Source organism: Notamacropus eugenii, chromosome 3 (genome assembly GCF_028372415.1).
Source record: "Notamacropus eugenii isolate mMacEug1 chromosome 3, mMacEug1.pri_v2, whole genome shotgun sequence".
Lineage (NCBI taxonomy): Eukaryota > Metazoa > Chordata > Mammalia > Diprotodontia > Macropodidae > Notamacropus > Notamacropus eugenii.
This window is the reverse complement of record NC_092874.1, coordinates 295,936,448-295,963,171: the sequence shown is the minus strand read 5'-3', so window position 1 is coordinate 295,963,171 and position 26,724 is coordinate 295,936,448. Positions and strand designations below refer to the sequence as shown.

At 44.9% G+C, this 26,724-nt stretch overlaps 1 protein-coding gene across 13 annotated transcripts in view; it reads left to right on the top strand.

Moving 5' to 3' along the window:
• The window catches only part of DMC1 (DNA meiotic recombinase 1), a 39,224-nt gene extending 17,365 nt beyond the window's left edge, over window positions 1-21,859 (top strand). For 6 of the 13 annotated variants that reach the window (XM_072656114.1, XM_072656116.1, XM_072656117.1 and 3 more), the window contains 6 exons: window positions 739-811; window positions 2,502-2,593; window positions 3,757-3,830; window positions 3,938-4,052; window positions 18,357-18,473; window positions 21,381-21,859. In XM_072656114.1, the coding sequence (XP_072512215.1) occupies window positions 739-811; window positions 2,502-2,593; window positions 3,757-3,830; window positions 3,938-4,052; window positions 18,357-18,473; window positions 21,381-21,760 (851 nt within the window). In that variant the 3' untranslated portion in view covers window positions 21,761-21,859. Of the gene's footprint in view, window positions 1-738; window positions 812-2,501; window positions 2,594-3,756; window positions 3,831-3,937; window positions 4,053-4,887; window positions 4,949-7,352; window positions 18,327-18,356; window positions 18,474-21,108; window positions 21,350-21,380 lie in introns of those variants that run through there. The other 7 variants (XM_072656123.1, XM_072656124.1, XM_072656120.1 and 4 more) reach the window with 4 other exon arrangements.
• The last annotated feature ends 4,865 nt before the right edge of the window (window positions 21,860-26,724 follow it).

The window sequence follows — 26,724 nt, the reverse complement described above, 5'->3', positions numbered from 1 at the left end:
CTCCTCAGTGCCCTTAGGCAATTCTCTCAGACTATAAGGTGTAGGTCCTCTTTAGAAGAGGGAGTGTCCTCACCTGGGAGTCCCCTCTGCTGATTAACTCACAGGGTTAGTCACTGTCCTTGATGTCCTTCACCAAAGTCTCCTTCTTGGAGGGTGACATGACCCTGGCTATTGGAAGCCTCCCCCCCACCCCACCTCCCTCAGGCTCTAGAGGCTTCAAACATCATATCCTCAACAGACTCTCTGTGTCTTATCTGAGAACTGGCCTAGCCAAGGGCAGAGTCTGGTGCCCCAGTTGGTCTCTGGAGCATGGTTTTCTGGCCACAGGCTGATCCAAAGGCTACTGGACAAGAGGGAAGGAGGCTCCAACAGGATGGCCATGAGTGAAGTGATATGATCTGTATTAATTGCCCTATTTAAATCCATTTCCAGGCATAATTTTTATGCTTATAGTATTACTCACAGATAGACAATTAGTCATGATGAAATGCTGCTGTTCCAGTTGGGTAAGCCTCTCCTTCTGGGGCACGAGGGTCCGAGGGCCCAGGGGGATGAGGCCTGCTGGCAGGTATGCTCTGTGAAAACTAGGAAGTGGAGGTCCTTGGTGAACTTGGCGAAGGATAAAGACCTCAGCTAAAAAAAAGAAAGCACACACTTCCTGTTGCGCTCTGTGTGTGACTTGCTCCAAGTCTGTTGCCCAACATTCATCTTTGATCTCGGTTTTCTTTTGTTCTCCAGTGACAGCTCAGCTTCCAGGAGCTGGAGGCTACCCAGGAGGAAAGGTGATCTTCGTTGATACGGAAAATACTTTGTAGCCTTTTGTTTTGCCGTTGTTACCTGGGCTGCTGGTGTCTTTCAGAAAGGTGGGATTGCCCCAGGAAAGGGGGCATCTTGTTGGGAGTGTATTGGTAATCTTCCCATGCCTTCCAGCAACAGGTAACAGTGGGCAGAGAGGAGGTCACATGATCACTGGCCATGCCCTCCAATCCCTCCATGCTTTTGTCAACCTGGGACATATATGTTTCAGTGACAGGAGGCACAGCACAGGAGAACACATGGCAAGTGTTAACATCCCCTGCTCCTGGCTTTGGGCTTTGGTGACTGCTTCAGAGGCCTTAGCCTCTCACTCCCCTTTTAGAAAATCAGGCGCAACAAAGACCCCCTTGCACACCCCCACACACTCCCCTGCCCCTGCCCTCCTGGATCCTTCAATGGCTGCTTCATCGCTCTGTGGGGCTGCATTCCATATGTTACCACAGTGAGCATGGAAAAGCTGAGCCTGTGCTCTTTGGTCACATCTAAGGGAAGTAACCTGCTCTGGCAAACCCAGGAGTTTCCCTCATCCTTGCTGTGTGCCATGCAGACACCTAGCTCCTAGCCTCATCCCACCTCCTCCTTCCAAAGGCCCTGTATTCTGTATTGATGTTCTGTATTGAACATCAGAGCCATAAGTTATCCTTTTTTGCCAATCTCACGTGTGGCATCTCCTAACTGCCATCCCCACCTCGAGGGCTTTTGTGGGCATCTGAGATTCAGAGCCAGAAAGACCCACAGAGGCTGTCTTGTCCAACTCCATTACTTTTACAGAGAAGAGGTAATGCAGATAAACCACTTTGCAAACCTTAAGATGGGGTATCTATTCATGCGAATTAGCGGAATGACAGCAAAGGAGTAGTTTCCACATTTCTAATTGCAGGACCTAGTTTCTCTTCTGCTCAAATGTAGAACAACATCTGTCCCAACAGGTGGCCTTTCAAGGTTGTTTTCAAGAATAATTCATAATTGAATACAGGGAGTATGACAGATGCTTGTCTTCTCTCTAACCTTTCAGAGGGTCGTTTCTGTGGCTGTCATCTGTAGATCAAAAGAGCCTGGTATACTCCAAAGTGCATGACAGAGGGAAGCAGAGGCCTGGTTTGGAAGCCTGGCTCTGCCTTGGGCCCTTGTGGCATGGCTTTGGGCCATTGGTTTCTTCATCTGTAAAATAAGGGGTGGGACTAGCTGATCCCCATGGGACTGGCCAGCTCCAGAGCTCTGATTTTAAAAGTGGAGCAGTGTCAACCACATTGGACTTGGAGTGCAGGCGTCCTTGTCTGAATCCTAGCCCTGCCCCTCACTACCACTTACATCTTTCCTTGTGCTTCAGATTCCTCATCTGAAAAATTTGAGAGTTGGAATTGATAGCCTTTGAGGTCGTTTGTAGCTATAAACACCTCACCCTGTATCCTGTGTGGAAAATGGCAAAGTGACAAATACAGGCCCCACAAAAGTGCCAGGAGAAAAGACCATTCCTAATCAGGACAGGCAGGAGAACTAGGTTCATATCCCACCTCTGACCCTTAGCTGTGTGACCTTGAACAAGCTCTCAGATAGATGGCCGGTCCCTTACCTCCTGCCGTCTCTCTCTGGACATCACCTCAACCTTTCTGATCTGCTTAGATTTTTTTTTTTCTGCCTCACTTTGTCTTGAATTCTGGCTCCTTAATTCTGACCTGGGCCAGTCGTCCAGACCGTCTTCGAGACATCGCTGACCGCTTTAACGTAGACCATGATGCTGTCCTGGACAACGTACTCTATGCCCGCGCTTATACCAGTAAGATCCTTATCTCCCCATGGCATGAGCTATGTGACTATGGGCAGAATACTCACGCTCTCTGGGCCTTCCCATCCTTAACTGTAGGACAATAATAGCTGCATTCTCTCCCTCCCGGCTAGTGGGAAGGGGGCTAAAGAGCAAACAAATTCTGCTTGTCCCCTGGGAGAGAACGAGGAGCTGGAAGAGAAGGTGGCACAGAGACAATTTTAAGGAAGAACTTCTCAGAGCAGCATGGCCTGCCTGTAGTGAATTGGGTTCCCCCTCACTGGGGTCCTAAAAGAAAGGTGGAATGTCTGCTTGTGAGGATCCCACAGGACAGGGTCATGGAGCCTTCCTTCCCAGTCAGTCTGGCAGAGCCTGGATGTAAAATGAAGTGTAGAGAAAGCGGATCGTGCACCTTCCATAGCCAAAACAGTACAAAGACTTTTGGGACACCCTGGATTGAAATCCTGCCATCATAATCTGTTAGAAACTCAGGTCTCCAGGCCCCAGGCTCAGCTTCCCTGTCCTAGCAGGAATGCTTGCTCTAGAATGGAGGAGACTGGAGGCTGCTGAGGTCCCCTGCCTGCAATTCTGAGATTTCACAAATAATAACAAGTGACACTGGAGGCTGGCTGCCTCGCCCTGAACGAAAGGGAGCTGTTACTATTCCAAATTTGGCACCTTAATTGACCATGTGAGCAGTTCTCATCCTCGGCATGAAAGGTCCTCAATAGTCTCTGGCAAATCATCTCCAGTCTTTGCCTCTCAGTTTCCTCGTCTGTCTTAAGATATGGACCCAGGCACTCCAAATGCTTTGTAAATGTTCCAACAGGGTGCAAATGGTAAGCACTTTAAAATGTTTGTTGACTGACTTGGTGCTTGAGTTGTCTCTAGTGGAGCGGGCTTAGCACTTAGAGTTGCATGTCCCCTTCTTCTGACCAGTCTGGCCAGCCCTGGGTCTTAAAAGACACCCAAATGGTTTCTGCCCCTTGAAGTAGTAAACCAAGTTATTGATTTCAAAGAGGAAAAATGAAAATTTGACAAAATGCAACATCTGTGGCTAGTGCAGAGGCTGAGGGGAAAATTGTTTGGTGAAGGGGAGAATTCTCCTGGTGTGAGTCTGCCTCACCAGGGTGGGGACAGTGGACTTCTCTTAGGTTCTGAGTCTTTCCCACCAGGTGAGCATCAGATGGAGCTGCTGGACTACGTGGCTGCCAAGTTCCATGAGGAGGCCGGCATCTTCAAGCTTCTGGTACGGGCTGCCCTGCTGCTCTCCCCTGAGCTGGCCACTGTCCCTCAGCCTCGGGATTATTCCTCCCTTTCTGCTCACTCTTTCTTTCCCACTCCCAACTCTTGCAGATCATCGATTCAATCATGGCGCTCTTCCGCGTGGACTTCAGTGGCCGGGGCGAGTTAGCAGAGCGGCAGCAGAAACTGGCCCAGATGCTGTCTCGGCTTCAGAAAATATCAGAAGGTGGGCATGATCCTTTGGGTCAAATGAATCAAGTCACTCCCCATCTCTCGGCCTGGTTCTTCTGTACAATTAGAGAATGGGGCTGGATGATGACTGCTAACATTGGCTTACAACCTGCGTTACCTGTGTTAGTCAGCTTTATTTCATTGATTACCTCTAAGCTCTGATCCTGTGTCTTGCCAGAGTAACAATAATAATAGCTAACATGTAGGGCAGCTGGGTAGTGCAGTGGATACAGCAGTGGGCCTGGAATCAGGAAGGCTTGAGTTCAAATCAGACCTGAGACACTTACTAACCATGTGACCTTGGGCATGTCACTTACCTCTGTCTACCTCAGTTTCCTTATCTGTAAAATGAGCTGGAGAAGGAAAAGGCAAATCCCTCTAGTATCTTTGTCAAAAAAACTCTTAATGGAGTCATGAAGAGTCAGACACGACTGAAACAGATGACTCAAGAACAAAATTTGTGTACAGTGCTTTAAAGCTCACTAATTGCTTGTTAGAAGCAGCTCCACAATGCTGTGAGGTGGCCATGTTTTATAAATGGGAAACTGCAGCTTAGAGGAAATAAGCTAGGAAGTGTCCAGAGTGGGATTTGAATCCGGGTCCCTGCTGACTCCAGGTCCTGCCCGAAGAAGTCCAGCGGCTTTCTTCAAATAAACACTGAAGATACAAGTGGCGACACATTTGTGAATAAGTCCCTTGTCCTCAGATACAGCAGAGGGGTTGTGACCTGATGTTTCAAACTCAGGAAGCATTGACCCTGAACCTTGGAAAGGGACCAGGGGTCAGACCTTGGCTCTCTTCCAGAGACTCGTTTTTGTTTCTTCTCGCAGAATACAACGTGGCTGTGTTTGTGACCAATCAGATGACTGCTGATCCCGGGGCAACCATGACGTAAGCCTGGGGCGGGTTACTAGGGAAGAGAGAGGGGGTAGAATGAAGAACAATAGGGCTACTGTAGGCTCACTGGTGGACCCCACTGCCTGAGGGATACCCCTCCCTCCCTGTCCAGACAGTCTGGCGGAGTCTGGCAGCCTGCAGACCATTGCTGGGCTTTTCAGAAAGCTCTGGCCCGCTGATCCTCAGAGGCAGGCGCTGGCCAGGTGGGCCAGACCCGGCAGATACTTCCAGGCCAACAATTCAGAACCTATGGTCATTTGGATCATAATATTTCAGTGTGATTTGTTTCATTGGAAATCCTGTTTTATTGAATGTATTTCCAACCATGATTCTTTGAAGAGGTCCAGCCAGGGCACAAAAAAGGGGAAGAGCTTGTCCTCCACGAACACAGCCTTTTAGAGCCCCAAACCACCTCCAGGCCCTGGGAGGATCATGCTCATAGTGAGACTACTACTGGTTCAGCTTGCAGTCAGAAATTACTGGGGGCATGCGAATGGTCCTCAGTGAATAGCAGCCCATGACTCTGGCTCTTTAAGGTTTGCAAAGAGCTTCATATCTCATTTCACTCCCCACAACCACCCTATGAAATAGAAGCTCTTCATCTGTTTTACAGATGTGGAAACTGAGTCTGAGAGATCAGTCAACAAATACTTTATTGAGCACTAACTATGTGTCAGGCACTGTGTAAACATGGCTGGTAAGTGTCTGAGGCAGGATTCAAACCCCCGTCTTCCTAACTCCCAAGTTCTCTAGCCACTACTTAGTGCTGCCTTTGTCTGTGCTCAGGTTGAGACAAACATGGGGAGAATCATCAGTCTGGGTGCCAATGCCAAGAATGGAGCATGAGGGGTCCTAATGATGTAACAGTCTGGGATAATGGCTAGGACTTGGAGTCAAAAAGAACTAAATTCAAGTGTTTCCTCCTGGACAGTGACTATGAGACCCTGAGAAAGTCATTGACCACTCTTAGCCTCCTCAACTTCAAAGTCATAAGTAGTGGGAGATGGAGGGGGTGATCTGATGGAAAGCTCAGAAAGGGAGTTGACAAAAATGATCAAACCTTCTTGATTTCACGTGTATATTTTAATTAGCATTCCATACTGGTCTGGTTCTTAGTGACGTTATTTCAAAGCTAAAGAAATAAACTAGCAGGCACCAGGTGAAATGAAATATTCAAAGGACATTTGATATGGTTTGTGAATTCCATAAACTGTACAAAAATGGGTTAGTCTTTCAAAGAAAATATTTTTTAAAAATTCTGAGTTTAACAAATACCAAAAGAAAAAAGGAAATCTGTGTAGGTAAAGTCAACCAGAAAAAAAGGGGGTTGTATTTGAAGACATGAATCTCTCACATGTACTTGCTTTTTTAGAAGTATGCTCCTTTCAACGCTGTCCTGCTGATCTTTGTTCTTTGGGGACTTTAGTTCCCTTGTATGCATTTTGTAATGCCTCCATGACCCTCTTTTCTTTATTTTCTTCATTTTTGTTGGCCCTGTCACTAGTTCCCTTTCTTCCCTAAGTCCTTTCTCTAAATATAAAGAAAAAATAATTCCTCTAATAAGTGTAGTCAATCAAAATTCATCCATACAGTAAGCGTGTCCAAAAATGTCTACATAATTCTGTACCTTGGGTCTCCTACCTCTTAGGAGATGGAAGCGTTTCTTCATCAGTCCTCTGGCTTTCTAGTTGGTCATTGCATTGACCAGAGGCCCCAAGACTTTACAGTGTTGTTGTTCCTGAGTACATTGTTCTTCTCGTTCTGCTCACCTGGCTCTGTATCAATTTATATGAATCTTCCCAGGTTTCTCTGAAACCATCCCCTTCATCACTCCTTATATGGGTCAGTCTTTCCGGCAACTGTCTTCTACACTGGCCATATAGGACATTCTGGTCTTTACACCTCAGTGGATCTCTGAGTGACCTTGTATCGGTCAGTGGATCTCTGGGTGACCTCATATCGGTCAGTGGATCTCTGGGTGACCTCGTATCGATCAGTGGATCTCTGGGTGACCTCATATCGGTCAGTGAATCTCTGGGTGACCTCATATCGGTCAGTGGATCTCTGGGTGACCTCGTATCGGTCAGTGGATCTCTGGGTGATATTCTCTCACACAATTAAGGCCCTGTGATACTGATTGTAAAATTCTTTTTACTGTAGGATTAACTTTTCACAGAATTTCAGAGTTGGAAGGGCACCCAGTGGCCCTCCAGTCCGACTGATTATTGGTGTATGAATCCTACATCCACCCAGTGGCCATCCAACTTTTGTTCCAGAGGCAATCCACTCCGTTATGGGAGAGGGTGCGTTGTTAGGAAGTTTTTCTTGACATCAAGCGTAAATTTTCCTGTTTGCAAACATCCCCCTGACTCTTGTTCTGTCCTCTTGGAACAAACAGGACATTGCTCATGCCCCCTTGACAGGACAGCCTTTCCAGTGCTTGCAGATGGGTCTCATGTGCCCTGTTCCTTCAGCTGATCCTCCTGTGACACGGACTTCAGGTTCTTGATCATTCTGGTGGCCTTCCTCTGGATGTGGGAGCCCAGAGCTGAACACCGTACTCTAGTGTCATCCGATGAGCACAGGAGGACCACAGCTCCTTCCACCACCTTGTAGCCGTGGCTCAAGACTGTCATGAGTTTCCTTGTCCGCCACGTCACTTTGCTGACTCCTAATGAACTTGGAGCCCACTCAGACCCCCTAGGTCCTTTTCAGGGAAACATCTCTCCAGCCACTATCTCCCTCATGTCCTCTTGTGAGAGTAGGGATAATAATATAAAAAAACCTCTGAAGACAGAAAACACTGAAGAAGTGAAAGGCAGGGAAGGAACTGGATCATTTGGGGGACGCTGAAGACAGCTCTGCCTTACCAGAGAACTCAGGTATCTGCCTGGAACGCCACGGAAGCACTTCCTGGTCTTCAGTCTCTGAAGAGTTAAGCAGTCTCCTTTATTTTATCCAGCTCCTTCATACACAAGGCACTTCACACAGAGATTAATTTTAAAACCTTCCATTTCTATTTAGCTTAAGGCTAGCTTTAAAAAGAGAAAATGACTCATTGGTTCAGGAGGAGGAAGTGAGCTGTGTTCAGATAAAGAAATTGAAGTGAAAAGCACCATGAGGCTCTTTATTCAGGGCTGGGGAGAAACTGTGAACAGACCCAGACCGTCAGCATCCAGTGAGGCAGGCAGGGAATGCCAGCCACATGAGCCAGGTTAGGTAGGGGGCTCCAGATTTCTACATTTACGGGCTTGTGCACAAGGCGGTGCACGTATGTACAAATAAATAAATATGTGTCTACATATTCATGGAAAACCACTTCCAACTAATATGTAAAGTAATAATTAATCCAAAGGAAATAGTGAAATGAAAGGGAAAGGGAAGAATTGAAGAATGCCTAGGAAAGGGGAAGACATTTTCAAAGGCGTGAGCCAAGAGCAGAGGAAGAGAAGGCAACAAAAGCTAATACTTTTAGCATGCAAACTGTTTTATGGAATAAGGTCTCTTTCCTCCTGCTGACTTTTGGGAAAATCAAGTTCACTATAATTAGTATATTTGAAATATATGAAATCACAATAATACAAATTCAGTACATCTTTGACTAAAGCATATGACCTGCCCTAACCACAGGGAAAACCTCTGGCCAGTTCAGATATTAACAGGATTTCAAACACGGCTTGCAAAGACCCCCTCAAGGCAGCAGGCAGCCTCTTTGTTCCCCTGGCTGAGGAGCTCCAAGCGGCAGCTTGTCTCTGCCTGTCAGAGAAATCTCAGTGTAATTGGGATGAGGCCCCAAGCACGCTGACAGTAATTGAGGCTTGTATCCCATGTATTATATTTGATGGCGTGTCGTATTAAAAGGAGCAAAATTACAGAGTCGAGTCGCTCCTGTGTGATCCAGCCAAGGCTTCCTGAGAAAGTTTTTGAATTGCAGCGACACAAATAGTGAAGACTCAGGGACTAAAGGTTGAAGGACCACCAGTGTGTGAATCCCCGTGGCCTGTCAGGACAAAGAAGCAGGAGCAGTGTTCCCATTGACTTGTCTGTATGTTTCTTTTATGAGCTCAAGTAGGAATATTATAATGTTTCGAGTCCAGTAAGTAGGTAGTGACTATGCAAGCTTATACAAATACAATTTCACCAAGTTAAGGAATGCCCTGGTGGCATGACCTCATACAGGCTGCAGAGGATCATTCAGCCAGATTCTCTAACCTGTGTGTCAAAGATCAAGCTAATATGGTTTTCATGCTGGAAGGTCCATCTATTTTCCAGGGTAAACTTTTATTCCCTCATGATATAAGAGGAGAAGAGCTACACAGCCACTGTGTGGAAATAAACATGCACACATACACACACACACATACTATAAACTCACCAAACTGGAGTAGTTTTTAGCCTTCCTTCTTTTTCCTTCCTTGCCATCATCCCCAAAGAGAAGAAAGGGAAAAGAGGGAAAATGAAAGGAGCCACAGGGGCAGGATGCTTTCTAGAGCATCTTTCAAGTACTCAGATGAAGAAAAAAATTAAACCCCAAGAGATAAAGAGAATGAATACCTTTTAACCTCATTCTACCCAACCCAAAGCTCCTTGTAACAACCCAGGAGATTTAAATTGTTATAATTTCAGAAAAACTACATCATGCCAGAAATCAAAATGTCTTTTTATCCCCCCCCAAAAAATATATTAAATTGACTATATCTTAAAGGGTAGAAAGTAAAAACTGGAGAGACAGCCAGATGTAGTGGATGGAGTGCTGGCAAGTCACTTAACCTTCCCAAGTCTCAGTTTCCTCAATTTTAAAATGAACGAGTCAACCTTGATTTCTGTGGTCGCCAGGACACTATTAATCAATTCTGAATCAGCTACCAGTGTACAATCAGACGTGTTAAAATAATAAAAATCACCAAATTAGAAAGATGAAGATAGGAAGATGATGCAGACTGGAATTATAATAGAGCCGCCTGGAACTATTTCTCTTTATTCTGCAGAACAGAACAAAGAAAAGACTTCGATGGGACTATCACCATTTCCTCTGGAAGCTGAACTAATGTAATTGCTGTAACAGATAAGCCAAAAGAGCCTAGAGATCACCTTAGCCTGCCAACACTTGATCTTTGCCAGTCAGAGAGGTGTGGCAGTCAAGGGAAATACAGCATCAAAATGTAAATCCATTTGTGAAATCTTATGGAGGAGATGGGATTAGCAGAGACACATGAAACAGCAAGAAATGGCGGTGGGAAATATTAGTTTGTGAAAGTCATTGGCCTGGGCACAGTTAAACCCCATCATTGCAAGAACCCTGAAAGATGCAAAAGAGAAGGCAAAAACTAGATGAAAATGGGGTAGGTTGTTCGGCATTTCTCTAGCATACTGTTTACTTCTTCAATGGCTGAGAAGCCACCATATTTGGACTCCTGACATCTTGGCTCCCAGTAGGCTAAGTGAGAAAATATTAGTGGCTCTAAGCGAGAAAAAGCAGGAACTGCAGCTTGACCAGACTATATGTAGAAATCTGTGCTGGAGCTAAAATCAATTTGGCAAACATTGAGGGATAAACTCTTAAGATATTTGAAAGAGGGGAAGATGCCAAACAACTGGAAAAAATCATGGATTATATTATTATTATTGGAAAAGATGATTGATGGGACATCAGTTACTACCAGCTGATAGGTCTATTTTCTCGTCTCTCTGAAGAGCTTTTTGAAAATGATGACTATACGCATCAAAGACATGAGAAGGAAATAGGCAGATTTTTCAAACAGGATCTTCCACAACAGATTGCATCTTTATGCATCTATATGTGATAGGAAGGTGCAGAGACTGTAAGATCCCACTGTACCTATTGTCTCCTGATTTTTTTTTTTTCAAAGCATTTGACAGATAGATGGAAATGAAGCTTTAGCAGCTCTTCTTCAACAAGGTGCCTCCCATCTAGAGCTTTTCCTAGTCCTCATCCTTCTGGTCCTCTTTGCAGGACTGGACACTTCCAACCACCCTCTGCCCCTGAATACTCTCTGCTCCCTGGGTTTTCTCTGACACTAGTTCTCCTACCTATTCCCCTCAGTCTTATTTGCTGAACCAACATCTGTGTCTTGCCCTTTCTCTGTGGGTGTATCCTAAAGCTCTGTCCTGAATCTTCTACTCAGAGTCTCTACATTTTCTCTTTTGGTCAACTTCTTGGTTCTTGTGGATTCAGTGATCACCTCTGTGCAGATTCCTCCCCAATTTCTACATCTAGTTCCAGTCTCTCACCTGAGTTCTAGTCTGTCATCACTAGTTGCCTGTTGGACATTTCCAACTAGGTATCCTGTAATCATCTCAAAGTGGATATTTCTAAACCAGAACCATTATCTTCTCCCCCATGCCCCACCAAGTCTGTTCTTTCTTCTAACTTCCCTCTTTGATTGAGGATACCACAACCTTCCGCTTATCCAGGTTCAGAAACTCAGAGTCATCCTTGGCTCCCCACTCCACCTCACCCCACCCCATATCCAATGAGCTGCCAGTTCTGTCTCCATGACATCTTTCATCTTGGTTCCCTCTCTGCCCACACAGCCTCTGCCTCACCATCTCTTACTTGTACTGTTGCAGTAGACTCAATTTCTCATGTCTCCAGCCCATCTCCATGCATCAGTCCAAGTCAGATTCATGAAATAGAGGGTTCGCTATTTCAGCTGTCTTCTCTAAAAGCTCCCATGACTCCCTACTGCCTCTAGAATGAAATGCAAACTTCTCTGGTATTTCGAGCCCTTTGCAGAGTCAGCTCTGGGTTACCTTTCCAGACTTGTGACACATTACTCCCCTTCAGGCTCCCTACATTCCAGCGAAACTGCCTTTACCTGCTGCTCCTCATGCATAAAGTTTCATCTCCCTTCTTTTTGCCTTCTTTTTTCAAGCTTATACAAAGGGATTTTGCTTCAAAGATATAGCAGGATAGAGATACAAACATTTCCTCTCCCTCCCCAACCTGGGGACTTCTTCTCCCCTATATCCCCCTCAGTCCCTGGGGAAAGTGCTCAATTTCTACATAGAGTCAACTCTACTAAGCTCATTTTTTCAGTGACATGGCAGCTGGGTAAGTCAGTGACTCAGCTACCCCTGAGCTGGGTACTAAAGGTCGTTCCTCTGGGCCCCAAGATTAGACTGGCTGACTGAAAATCCTGGCTGGTATGTCGGGCAAACTGGCAACAAGTATTGTATGTCCTGAAATCTGGAAAAAGGGGGTCTAGCTGTCTCCCATCTACACCAAGGGAGGCGTTCTGAAGTATCCACCAAAGTTCTTGGCACCGTCAAAGGGTTCAACGTTAAAAACTGGTATCATTTAACCAATGGAAATGACATCAGAAAAGATACATGACCATCTACTTTGCTGCTGCCCTCTAAGGACCATAGGACTTTCCCATCTGACTTGTAGCTGAACCCTGCCCTACGTCTCACCTCTCCCACTGGACGGTGAGCTCTGGGAGAGCTGAGTGGGCTTCACTTTTCTGTTTGTATCCCCAGTCCTCATTAGCTCAGAGCTTTGCACCTACTAAGGCTTAACAATTGCTTCTTTATTCATTCACATAAAATTAAGCCCTAGATAAGAGTTTATCAGCCATGTGAAGGGGCTGATGGGAAGGTCAGTGATTTCCTGTGCTTATGGCTAGCCAGTGCCCTTCCTTTCACAGCCTGAGATGCAAATCCCTAGATAACTGGGCAGGAGTTTTAAAATTAAATTAAATTAAATTGTTTTTGTTACATTTTAAGTTGTAAACTGTTTCTCTCCCTCCCTCCACAGCCCACACCAGAGATGGCCACCATCTGATGCAGATTTAGAAAATATCTGTAAAATCATACTCTGCATTCCTATTTATCAGTTCTTTCTCCGGAGGTAGATGACATCTTCCTTCATAGTTGAAGAACTGAATTTTTTAAAACATTTATTTAACTCTTATTATGTACCAATCACTGCACTGAGCCCTGGGGATACAAAAACAAACAGAGCAGGCCCTGACCTCAGGAAGCTTACCTTCCAAAAGGAGAAGACAACATGTATAGGGGAGCAGGAATTGGAAAGGGACCTAGATCTGGTAGAGGAGCCCAGTGGGCAGAGTGGCAGTGCCAGCCAGAGACCATGGCCTAGCCCAACCCAGGCCTGACTTGGACCATGTGAGGAGACCACCCCCTACCAGGGGTGGACACTCACTGCCCCTTGAGGCCAACGGTTCTGTTTCTGGCCAGCTCTTGTCCTGAGGACGCTTTTCCTTATATAGAGCTGAAATTGGCCTCTCTGCTACTCTGCTGCTCCTGGGTCTGCCTCATGGGACCAAGCAAATGAAGTGTAATCTCTCTTCCACATAACAACCCTTCAACTGGGTAATGAAGCTTTTTCCCACAAAGTTTTCTGTTCTAGAAGTGAAACATCCCCACCTCTTTCAATCATCCCCATGGCTTTAGGTTCCTTCCCTATTCTGGCCAGCCCTGGACATCATGTTCTCAGTTCCAGAGTCCAGCCAGTGCAGAGGCCCCCCAGCCAGCCTGGGGTGGGCACCACAGCCTGGTAGGCTGTTAGCCTTCAGGTGTTGCTGCATCACATTGTTAACACATACTCAGTTAGCATCCCACTAGAATTCCTAAATCTAGCCAGAATGGTCACTCTGCCTCTTCCCTTTGATGTGCAATTGATTTTTCTACTCAAATATTTTCATTTGTCACTGCTGATCTATTTATTAGAGTCACCTCTGCCTTATAGTCTGTAGAGGTATTTTGGGATCCTGATTTTGTTCTCATCCAAAATTTGATAACCAGGTGACATACCTTTATTGGAGACATTCATCCAAATGTTGAACGTGGAAGTGTGTGGTGATAGAGGGAACGTTGGCTGTGACCAAGGGCCTGCTTTCATTTTTATCTCTGTGTTCCCTGTGCCTGGCCCAGAATAAATATTAACAAATACTTGAAGAATGGAGAAGTATAGGCCAGGTAGCTGCATGTGGCCCCTCCCAGTGCAGCTCGAACTAGATTAAGATGTAATTGGGAAGTTTGGAACAAAATCGATAAAGATGCAGCAAAGCAGAGATAGCATGACATTTTAAGTGGCCCGTTTCTATTTGAGCTGACACTGCAGGTGTAGGTCCTGGTGGCTACCCCAAAAGTAGGAAGAGCTCTGGTTCTAGACCTGAATCCCAGCTCTTCCTCAACTGCCTTTGTAACTATGAGCCACTCACTTCACCTGTACGGGCCTCAGTTTCCCAATCTGTAAAATGAGAGGGTTGGATGACTTCTAAGGTCCCTTTCAGGTCTAAGCCTGTGAATCAATCAGTTGTTCAACAAGTATTTATTTTGTTGTTCAGTCATTTTCAGTCATGTCCAGTTCGTTGTGACCCTGTCTGGGGCTTTTTTGGCAAAGACACTGGAATGGTTTGCCATTGTCTTTTCGAGCTTATTTTACAGATGATGAAACTGAGACAAAAAGGGTGAAGTGACTTGTCCAGGATCACACAGCTAGGAAGTATCTGAGGCCAGATTTGAACTCATGAAGTTGAGTCTTCCTGACTTGAGGTCCAGCGCTCCCTCTGTTGTACCCACCTAGCTGCCCCATTATTTATTCATCACCTACTGTGTGCCAGGTGTGCTAGGCACTAGGGATGAAGTACCAAAGATAAAATAATCTCTATTCTCCAGGAGTTTACAATTCTCCTGTTTGTGATTCTGTGAATAGAGGCAAGGCCAGAGCCTTATGATGCCCCGTTCCAGATTTACTTCCAAGTTGATATTGTTGCATTAATTCTTACTCTTTGAGTATACGCTCCCAAGCCTGAGATCTCCATTACTTCCTCCACTGCTGTGTCTGTGGCCTTCCCTTCATGTACTAGTATGATGACCTTCTCAGAAGGGAAATTAGGCTAAGCATGTGTAGATATAGTCACATCCATGGGAGCATACAAGAAAACCAAGGGAGAGAATGAACCAAGAAGTAAGAAAAGGGCCGGTGTCCAAACTGTAAACTCAGAGTTTGAGTGTGAGGAGGATGAAGCAAAGGAGACAGAGAATAAGGGATCAAAGAGATGGAAATAGAGACGATGAAGTCCCCAAAGCTGAGGGGATGAGAGGTTACTCTGAAGGGTGTTTTTTTTCTTTTTTTTTTAATTTATTTTTAAACACAGTTTATAACAGATAAAGCAATTCAAACTTTTGGTCAGGTGATACTTCTTTTTAAAGCATTTACAATATGGACCACAAAAGAATTTTTTTTTAAACATTAACCAACTGAGACACAAACAATATTTATGTTGCTAACTTCACTAGCTCTTGACCTAATTGTCTCCACAGTATTACTAAGAATAAAAGGACCCTAACTTATTGTTGTTGGTCTAAAGTCCTGTGCCTAATAGCTTAATTTTAGACAACCTCAGATGTTCCCCTACCCATAATCTATAATTGAATAGATCTGGTATTAAGCTTACAAATCTTTTGACTATAGGAAATTTCCACCAAGAGTAGGGATACTGCAGGGATACAATACCTCCCGAACTTCATGTCAATTCCAGGCAGGATTAGATTATCCACTTGCATTCAGTCAAGCTTAAAGTCTGCCAGGTGTCAGTGGGGAAATTGAGTCAGGAGAATCCCACCTCAGCCCATGCTGAACAGCTGCTCTCCCACCTTGAAGGGTGTTTTTCAACAGTTTTGGGTTCTTCAGAAAAACAGAGGAGAATGGGAAACAGTAAGGTCAGAGGTTCTGGAGCAATCTGTTTCTGGAGTCACAAGGTCAGAAACTACATCACAATGAATGACAAATAATTTTTTAATAAACACCTGCTGTGTGCCAAGTACTAGGCTTAGGTCCCTAGTTCTGAGGGAGCTCCTTCTCTGCTTAGGGGAGACAGAGGCAAGGCCTGAAAGTGTCAAGATTCAGACAGGTGGTCTGGATGGTGAGGCCCAGGGGTTCTTAGATTATGTAAATACATCAGATGACAGTGCAAAGGGACTCTGGGGGATAGAGGCCAGGGTAGAAGGTAAGGCCTACAGGAGCTCAGAGGACAGTGGCAGAACACATGATAAGGTTCCTGCATTCAGCAGAAGATAGAGAGTTATTGATGCCCCTCTCCTCCAGATTACTTGTGCAGTCAAGCAACCAGGAAAGGAGCGACAGTAAAGGAGAAGGAGCCCACCAGTGGGCTTAACACCATGGTGTTAAGTCTTCCAAGATGGGCTCTGGCATGAGGCAGGGGGAAGGGTAGTTAGGAAGTAAAGGCATCAAGAAGAGACTCTTCTTTTTAGAAATTAGGACCTTGGTTCTCCTACCTGTCTGAATGCTCCTTGGTCTTCTTTGCTACATCTTCATCCATTCCCCTCTCCCCCATAGGTGTATTCCTGGTATTATCCTGGTATATCCAGGTATTCCTGGACAGTATCCTGGGCCCTCTTCTCTTTACTTTCTCTCTGTGATCCCCCATGGGTTCCATTATCATCTTTATGCAGATGACTTCCAAATCAGCCCTAATCTTTCTCCTGAAGTCCAGGTCGGTGTCACCAACTAGCTACTAGAAATTTTAAACTGGGTGTTCTCTAGTCATCTCAAAAGGGATATGTCCAAAACAGAACTCATTATCTTTCTCCCTCAAATTCTCCCCTCCTCCAAACTTCACTCTTTTAGTCAAGGACACCACCATCCTTCCAAATACCTGTCTTCCAAGGAAGTTTATAACCTCAGAGTTATATCCCCAACCTCCCATCTTGCTCCCCATGGCCAATCAGGTTCCAATACTTGTGAATTTTATCTCTGCAGTATGTCCCATATCCATTGCCTTCTTTTTCTCCTCACACTCCAAACAGCCTATCTGAGCTTCTCAGCACCTCTCACTTGTCAGAGAAGCTTCTGTGATCCTGACTGTGATTTCTTGGTATTATTAGAATTGCTTCCTGGGTGATTGTGATGGTTCTTTTCTGGTATGGAAGCTCTGGGTTTTGGCTGTTCACTTTCCTGGGGCTTTCTCTTTCGTAATTCCTTTCAGGAGGTGGTAGGTGGGTTGTATCTTTACATTGCTGTCTGCTTCTAATAGATATGGGCAGTTTTAATTAATGATTTTTTTAAAAAATAGAGTGTCCAGATTTTTTTAATAATGGTTTTCAAGGAGTCTGATGATTCGTAAATTATTTTACCTTCACCTGTTTTCCAGGACAGTTGTTTTTGGTATCAGATACCTTATATTTTCTTCTGTTTTTTCAATCTTTGGGTTTTGTTCTAATATCTCTTGCTATCTCATGGAATCATTGATTTCTGTTTTGTCTATTCTAGTTTTCAGAGGGTCCATTCCTTGGGTAAGATTTACTACTTTCTCTTCTAAGCTATTTATTCTCCTTCCAATTCTTTCCTCTAGAGCAGAAGTGGCACACTTTCTTCCTCTGACCATGACAGCAAAATTCCACAGTGAAGCTAAACCAGATCAAAATGTAATTAGGAAATGTTTAACAAAATATAAATACAATACAATACAGATAACATCAATTTGTGGTTTTCTAAGTCAGTATGCAGCTAGCAGGGATCTGCTTCTATTTGACTTGGACATAGCTTTGACTTCATTTTTTATTTCTTGTTTTATTTCTTCTAGATATTCACATAGTCCTTTTGGAAAAATCCATTTTTTCCCCTTGAATCTCTGCTTATAGTTGCTATAGAGTTACTCTCTCCTTTTGGGAGATCTCCAGACCTATAATAAATAACTTAGGGTATTAGTCAGGGTTTTCTTGGGTCTACTCATCTCTCCAGTTTCAGTTCCTGGACTGGGACCTTGTACCAGGGTCAGGCTATGCCCCCTTCTGCCCTTTTGGGTGGAATGGTCAGATTTCTTTCTCTATAGCCTGGGATCCCTTGGGATCCTACACTGAACTTTACTTCCCAAGGTTAGGGTTACCTGAATTTTCAAGTGCCTCTCTGCCTTTTCAGGGCAGAATGCTAGGGACCTGGAGGACAGAATGCTGGAAACCCTTGGGCATCAGTCCCATCCCAGCCTCCGTTTTGCCCCTCCTGGGGCTTCCAAAGTCCCCATCCTGGAACCTTTACAGGATGGCTACTTAATGGCGACCCCCTTTCCTATTGCCCATGGGCTTGTAGCTGACTTTCTATATTGTTCTGGTGTAGAAGAAGACACTTAATGGAATCCTTCCTTGGATTTCTTGAGTGTTCTGCCATCTGGGATGAACTTTAGGTTTTTGCTGGAGCAGGCGTGTGGGAAGTGGGTGGCCAGCCTCCAGTCAGGCTGCCATCATGGCCAGAAGAACAGTGTACACATCTACATAAATCTGGGCATTTAAAAATAGCTCCTCCCCGTAAGAGGTTGAGGATACTCTGCTCTGCCCTCTCTGATGAATAAAACCCTCAGAATGAGACTGAATTCCAGTGTTTTATTTGGTTCAGTTTTCAGGCAGACCCTAAAAAGCCTATCGGGGGCCACATTCTGGCCCATGCTTCAACGACAAGGATCTGCTTGCGAAAGGGAAGGGGAGAGCTTCGCATTGCCAAAATTTATGACAGGTAAGTTATTTTGTGTTTGTTTTAAGCAACCACACAGATAGAGAGTAACAGATAGCATTGGCCTACCTAAAAGGTGGTATCATGTAGACTGCAAGTGAGAGCAAAGTCTGCCTTTGAAAAGGATTTCCTTTTCGAAAGTTACTTTGAGAGGACAACTAGATTAACCGTTTCCCCTGGGGACTGAGACTGAAAAAAAAAAATCACGTGGGTCCTCAAGTCTCAAGTTGCTTCTTGATACAGCCCCTGTGTATTCTTGGCACTGAGCAAATGTTAACTAATGACATGGTACTCTGTCATCAATCCAGCCTCCCACCTCTCTAGATTACAGTTTTCATCAAGCTCATGCCTTTTCCTTTAGGAAAAGAGAGTATGCCAGTGTTATATTCTATGGTAATTTTCTGCAAATATGCTGAAGTGGATTCAAAGACTTACTGGGCCTCTCCAGAGTCACTATGGTGGTTTCCTTGGAGGGGCCACTGGGATTCGTAATGGGCCCTGAAAACTGGAGCACTTCTAGAGGAGGAGGACTAGAGACCATAGTGTAAGGATGAGTTGAAGGAGAAGGGAATGTTTAGCCTGGGGAAGAGAAAGCTGGAGGAGGACCAGGCTGGAGAGGGAATTAGAGACCATGCCAGTGTAAAGATGGGTTGAAGGAACTAGAAATGTTTAGCGAAAACTTGAGGGGGACGTGATCACTGCCTCCAGAGATTTGAAAGGCTATCGTGGAGAAGATGGGAAAGATTTGTTCTGCTGGACCCTGGATAATAGATCTAGGCACAATGGGTGGGAGTCACAGAGTGACTTTGCAGAGTGGCAGATTTCCATCCAAAGTGAGGAGAGTTTTCCTAAAAATTGGAGCGATAGTGGAATGGGTCACCTCAGGAAGAAGAGGCTCATCCTCACTGGAGGTCTACAAGTGGAGGCCGCCCTTAGAGGGGATAGTATAGAGGGGATTCCTTTTTAGGTTTGCCGTGGACTAGCTGAGTCTTCTCCCAGCCCTGAGACTTTCCTTTTGCAGTATTAAGGCTTGAGAAAATGCCACATGTTAATCTGAGCCCTCTAAACTTGCAAGACCAAGCAATGCCTCCTTGGGAATTAGCTTTGCTAATTTAGCAAAAGATCGAGTATCCCTGCAGAGCCAAACTTCACTTTAAAGTCTCTTCTTGTGTGTCAGAATCATATATGATGCCCTAAGAGATAGAACAGCAGTGAATTGTTCAGCCCCCTTGTGATTTTTAGTAGCAAGAGAATTATAGACCAGAGAGATGGAGGCTTAGAGGTGCTGGGACTGTCCCAGTGGAGATCCAGGACAGTCAGAGAGATTCCCTACAGATAGGAGGGTTCCAAATGTTCCTATGTGTAAATGACCTTGTGCTGAGGCTAACCCAAGGGGGCTCTCCTAGATGGGAGGAGGGTCTGGTCCAGCTACCTGCACAAGGGTGAAAAATCATCATCCTACTTAAACAGCCCTTGACGGTTTGCAGAGTGCTTTGCTTATTTGATACCATGTGATCCTCACAGCAATCCTGCAAGGATGCTCTTACTGTCCTCGTTTTACAGATGAGGAGCCACAGGTAGTAGGAGGTTAAGTGACTTGGGTCACATGTGCCTCTTGTCCAAAGGATTAAGTGCAGGTAGATAGAAATCTATAGACTTTGTCCATCAATCTGGGTCTCTGTCTGTCCATCAGTCTGTCTCTCTGGATAAATATTGCAAAGAGACCACAAACTAGCATTGCTCAGGATGGGCAGGCATGGGGGGACTTTTTTCTTCATTGTTGGAAGTTCTGTCCAAAGTGATGAGGTCCTAAAGCCACTGGAGTATTGTGGATTCCCATGATACTTCACAGGAGCTGGACCAAGGACAAAGTCTTTCTGATTATGCACATTTTTGTCTCAGAGAAAGGACTCAACAGGATCTCCAAGATCATCTCAGATGTCCGCCCTTCTCTGGGCAGCTTCCCAGCATGCAATCCCTCATCCTGCCTCTGCTACAAGGCCAACATCCCCCTCCCCCACCCCTGGAGAAAGACTTATTGCCTCCCAAGACAATTTGTTCCTCTTTGGCATAATATCAATGATTAGAAAGCTCTTTATTATATTGATCTGCAGTCTGCCTCCTGATAGCCCATCACTCCTAGTTCTGCCCCTGCTGCCAAGCAGGATAACTAGAGTCCCTCTCAAACTTGTATCTCTCTGGCTTCCTGGGGTTTACAAAGCACCCTGATAGATGGACAAACTGTGTAGCTCTTGTACCCCTCATCCTGGGAAGCAACTTAGGCTCCCCAAACCCAATAACTTGCCCAAGGTCACATGGCTAGGAAGTATTGGAGCTGGAATTTGAACCTACTTCTCTTGACCACAACTATACTGATTCTCTGCTCCACCCCCCTGCCACCATGCTGTCTTTCTACTTTCTATCCTGGCATAGAATGAGCCCTATTTAATTTCAGAGGAAACTTGGTAGGCGAAAATCAGGTGAAGTTAGTCAGACACGTGCTCATGGGCTAATGGTGGTAAATCCAGACAGGTGACACCTGTAGGTAATATCCCTGTATGCTCAGACAGAGGGAATGACACAGACTCATGTTATCAGCTGGGGCTTTTTATGTGTTTTCATCCTTATGTTTCTGTAGCCCTGAGATGCCTGAAAATGAAGCCACCTTCGCAATAACAGCAGGAGGAATTGGGGATGCCAAGGAGTAGGTGGAGAATGGGTGCAGATTGGGATGGCAAAACAGGCTCCATCAGGCCTGAAGAAAGGGAAGAAAATCAGATTCAGAGCGTGAAAACAGGCTTGGTTTTTTTTTTCACATGATTCAGAGTGTTGACTAATGGGAAGGGGGTAAAAGATAAAAATGATTCCTTGCCTTTTAAGTTCCTGGCTCCTCTCATTTCATTTTTTCAGAATGTGTCTCCAGATTTGCACAATACTCAGAACAGACACTGCAGGTGAACCCAAAGAGATCTGTCATCTCACCGCTCCCCGCACTGTGCCACTCTTTCTCTCAGCCTTTACTTGTATGTCCAGATATAGGGAAGTTTTGTGTATACCAGGTAGAGAGATTCATTGGGCCTAGGAGAAAACTCTGTGTATTGAGAATATCAGAGCATCTGCTTGTCCTTATTATTATTGACAAGAAAGCAAGTCACTGTTTAGTGATTGACTTCCAGCCTCTTTCAATGGCTTTTAAAGAAATCCAAGAAACCCACTCCCGAGGGCAGAGGATTAAGGGTGAAGCTTCCAGTGTTGGGGGGTTGGCAGCTGCTTTAGGGAGAATTGTTTAGAAAATTCCACCTTGTCAGGTTTTAACATTAACTTGAAAGTGTCAGAATGTAAAATTTTAAATGTTTAAAGCGTTAACAAAGTTTGTTCCAGCAAATATAGATGTGTGGTATGATTTAGCAAAAACTGTCTCCAGCTCCTGCCTCATGTGAGGCCTGTTCTCTGTTCTGGGGATCAAAGACCAAGCTGAGCCAGGCTCAACAACGTTGATCCTGATTTTGTTAGATACCTGATTGGCTTTAGCCCAGCAGCAGTTATCTCATTTTACAAATGGGAAAACTGGGGCTCTGCAAAGTGATTAAATGGCACAGGCAGCACTCACCCAGGCTCCTCAAAGACTGCCTTTCTCTTCATTCCATTTAAAACCTTCCTTATAGAGGTTTCTCAGGTTTGCAAAGCACCCTGTGTACATTATCTCCTTGGATCCTCACAACTACCCTGTTGGGTAGGTACTGCAAATATTATGACCCCCATTTTATAAATAGGCAGACTGAGGCTCACAGTGGTTACATGACTTGCCTTTAATGAGTCAAGTAAGTTTGGCTAATAATTGTCAGAGTAGCATTGGAATCCAGGTCTTTCTGACAAGACAATTCAATCTACTGTGTAAATTGTCCCTGTGGAGAAGGCTCTGCCCTTGATCTCAAGGCCTCTGAGGGACACTAGACTGGGAGGAGCAGTCTGGAAGAAGGTGGATTGTATTAGAGAAAAGTCTTTCTTCTTTGGGGGCCTGGTGAGGCCTGACTCCAGACCTGCTGCTTGTCTGGCATCCTAAGGGACCAGGATCTCTTCTGCAGACCTGGGACAAAGTACTGGCTCTTTGGACAGAAAGGTCAGAAATCCTTTAGTACCTGTAGGAACCTGAGCAAGTCACCTCTGTGGGCCTTGGTTTCCCCATCAGTTGGAACAGACAGCTTCTGAGGTCCTTTCCAGCTCGAGACCTGGGATCTTTTCACCTGGGCTTCACCTACATGGGCTTGGACTATGTTCTTTCCCTCTCTGTTCCTCAGTTTGTGAAATGGAGATAATAATACTTGCCCTGCCTAACTCCCAGGGTTTTGGCTTTGCAAACTTTCCAGTGCCATAGCAATAGGAGTTTCCTGTTATTATTAACCTGAACACAATCAGAGAAAAGCCTAGGGCAGGCAAAATAGGAAAACAATCTCCTGGCAAATCCACCAAACCAGGAGGGTTGCCTGGAATGACCCAGGTCTTCCCTAGGGGAAAAAACTGCCTGAGATGACTTAGAGGAGGAGTGTCAATTCATCTGTCATCAAGAGCAGAGTCAGGGCCACAAGATCCCCACCCACAAGCCCAAATATTAGAAAACTGCATCCTTTAATATAATTTGTTTCCTTTATGTATTTTATACATTTAAAAACATGGTTCTGAGAAGGGATCCAGAGGCTTCACCAGACTGCCTAAGAGGTCCAGGACACACACAAGGTGAAGGATCCTTGCTTTGGGGAAAGGGACATGGACTCTCGCTGCTGAGTCCCTGGGACAGAGCCAGGGTCCACACAGGATGAGCAGTCAAAAACACAGGGAATCAGATCAGGTGGCCAAGTCAAGGTCAGGAACACAGGAAGGCAGAGGGAGGGAATGTTATGGTTTGGTCTCAAAGACTGTAATATGACTTGAGGGCTGAAGACATGAGCTGAGGGCAAGAGAGAGGGAAAAGGCTGAGATAACTTGAAGTTTCTAGCCTGTGACTTACTGGTAGAAATTGGAGACTCCAAAGGGATAGCTGGGTTGAAACTAGGGAGAATCTAAGACATTTAATTTTAGTCACATTGAGTTGGAGATGACAGGATCAATATACAGATTTGGGAGTCCTTCATATAGATTTAGAGCCATGAGAATAGACAGGCTGTCTGATGGAGAAAGCCTCAAGCTAGAAGACATCTTGAGGCTTCAAGGAGAGAGACTTGAGTCATATTAGGGGGTAGGAGGAAGAAGCAGAACCAGTAAAAGACTCAGAGAAGGAACAGCCAGAGAGGCAAGAGGGGAGTCAGGCTGCTGAAGTGTCACCAAAGTCAATATTTTCAAGAAGACTGGGAAAAATTTGATGTAGAGTTCTAAGAGAGACAGAGAACTGGGCATTGTCCACACAGTCCTTCATCAGGCCTTTCCTCAGGGCCTTTACAGCTTGGTAAAATCCGCTAGATTTTCTACCCCTTTGACACAAGAAGCCATGAACTGACACAAGTAAGCCAGTATTTTAGAAAAAGTAAGTTGGCTGTAGGGCCCAGCAACGATGGGCTGCCATATTGGTAATGTGGTATACTTGACTGTACAAACACTCCATCTCCATCTTATGTCCTTTTGAACTTTTAACATTTACAAAGCATTTCACCTAGGTCATCGGATTTTGTTCTCAAAATAAGCCTATGAATTTGGAAGGATAGATATCACCTTCTACTTCTTGGTAAACCCAAATGTATCCAGAAGCAGGTAGCAAGAAGAGTGGAGACTGTGGCATAGAAGAATCAGGTCTCTCAGCAAGATTTGTTGAAGGACATTTTTATAGCCAGTCAAGGTCTGAAGGATGAAGACCCAGGCATTGAAGCTTCTTCCAGAAGGAAGAATGTGACTGACTTGTTCCACATCTGCTGATCCAGGCTTGAACCAACCACTTGTGCCATGTGGATGCCACGTGCCCTGGATTAGGGTTGTGGGATACAATAGGACAAAATGGTTTCCCAGTAAGCCCCATCACCCACAGTTGTTGGAAATGTTTCACTAGTTATCCCAACTTGCAGGAGATTCTAGGTCAGTGGTTGGTGGAATATACAAGGTGTTCTCAGTTCTCTCTGCCTCTAAGTCTATGCTGTGGGATATTTGAACCCTATAATTGATTAAGAGTGAAAAAGGGAGAAAAGAAAAGGGAGGGGGCAATTGCATTGCCCCTGCGCAATTTTATTATTTGTGAAAGATGAGGAAGAGATAAGCACGGATGGATGAGGGATGGTATTGGGACAAAAGCATGGACATGGAAACATGAAAAAAATTTTCAGGAGACAGGGCATAGAATAGTGTGCCTCCAGCCAGGTATCCATGAAGGGTGTCCAGTTACAATTAGAAAGATAGATTGGGGGCCTTGAAAGTCAGGCTAAGATACCTGGACTTGCCCCCTATGTGATTTATATAAAGAATGACAGGAGGTTCAGAGTCAGGGGAATGAGATGATGAAACCGGCCTTTGAACTGCTGTCCCCTGGGATCCTAAACTGCCTCTCCTGGGTGCCAGAGGCATCCTGACTACCCATTAACAATAAACTTCAAATAAGTAGCTACCGTTATTCAGCAGCAGGAACACAGACATCCTCTTAAGGCCATTATTTCATATAATGCAGATCCCAGAGACGAACCTGTGGGTTTGTTTGTTTGTTTGCTTTTTTACTGCATTAATTCCTCCGAGCTAATGATAATAATAATAACTAACATTTATATTTCACTTACTAAGTGCTAAGCACTTTACAAATATCTCATTTGATCCTCACAACAGCCTCCTGAGGTAGGTGTTTATGTGTTATCCCCATTTTACAGATGAGGAAACAGGTGCAAACAGAGAAGTTTAAGTGACTTGCCCAGGGTCAGTCAGTATCAGAGGCAGGATTTGAACTTGGCTCTCCCTGCCTCCAAACCTGGAGGCCTTTCAGATCTGAAATTTTATGATGAATCAGAAGAGAAGTTTCCTTCACCCACTGCCCCATATAACTTATCTGGGCAATGTCTCCTTCCTGCCTGTGGGGGGACAATGGTGGAAAATTCTGGTGTTATGTTTGAAAATGAAGGTAAACAGAGGCAAGATTCTTTTATTAATTTTATTAGTTAGGCTAGCAGTAACCAATAAAGTGCATCAATGGCCTCTTTCAATGACTGTAGACCCTGAGTGAGGGCCAACAAGGTCTAGGTGCGTCTTCTTTCTGATTGGCCTGACGGTACATCATTGGGATCTCCCCTAGCAAAGGAGAAACCATCCCAATTGGTATATGTTTTCATGAGGAGGTGGGTTAAGATTACTTTGCCTTCTCCCCATTACTTCCTGTGGGGAGATGGGAGTAATCTTCAGGTAATAAAATTAGTCTGGAGACACTGTTTTGGTCTGTAGGAGGGCTTTAATTAAATTAACTTAATGAGTTAAGTGGCTGGTGGGTGAGGTTACAAGGGTGGACAATACCAGTGCAGAGATACAAACTTTAGAATTGAGATTCAAAGGACTTTACTCCAACCCTAGTAAAGGGTAGAGGTAGTTAGAAGACAAAAGCCTGACCTTTCTACACATTTCTCTAGCATGTAGGTGAAAGGTGAGTTTACAAGGGCAAGGAGTACACTCATGTGGTGTGAGAGAGAATAAACCTATGCCAGCTTGATGAAATCTTAAAAATAGAATTAAAATCCATTTTAAATTTTATACTGAATTTAAAGGATCTGGGAATCAATACTTTCCCCATTCATGGCTCCCAACTATATACTGGGTGTTCCCAAAGTATTTGTGTAGATTTAAGTAATTAAAGTTTTTAGTACATCCTGCACATGCAGTTCTTCTACCATGAGTCTCATGACACAAAACACCAGGATCTCTGAGTTGGAAGGGGCCTCAGAGACCAGCTAGTCTAGCCTGACCAGAAATTCCCTCTATAACATATGCCACAATCTGTCAACCTGCCAGACTTCCATTGGGAGGAACCTACTACCTCCACTGACTGTCCATTCCACTTTGGGACAACTTTAATTGTCAAGAAGAACAAATGTACAGGCTTAGAAGGAACTTGTCCAGTAGGTCTCCAAGGCCTCCTGATTTGCAGGTTCCCTCTCTCTCTCTCTCTCTCTCTCTCTCTCTCTCTCTCTCTCTCTCTCTCCCTCCCTCCCTCCCCCCGCCCCCCCTCCGCCCCATCAGGCCACACTGCTTTTCACACCCACTAAAAGTTTCAGGGCTTTTTCAGATTACTATCTAACTATAA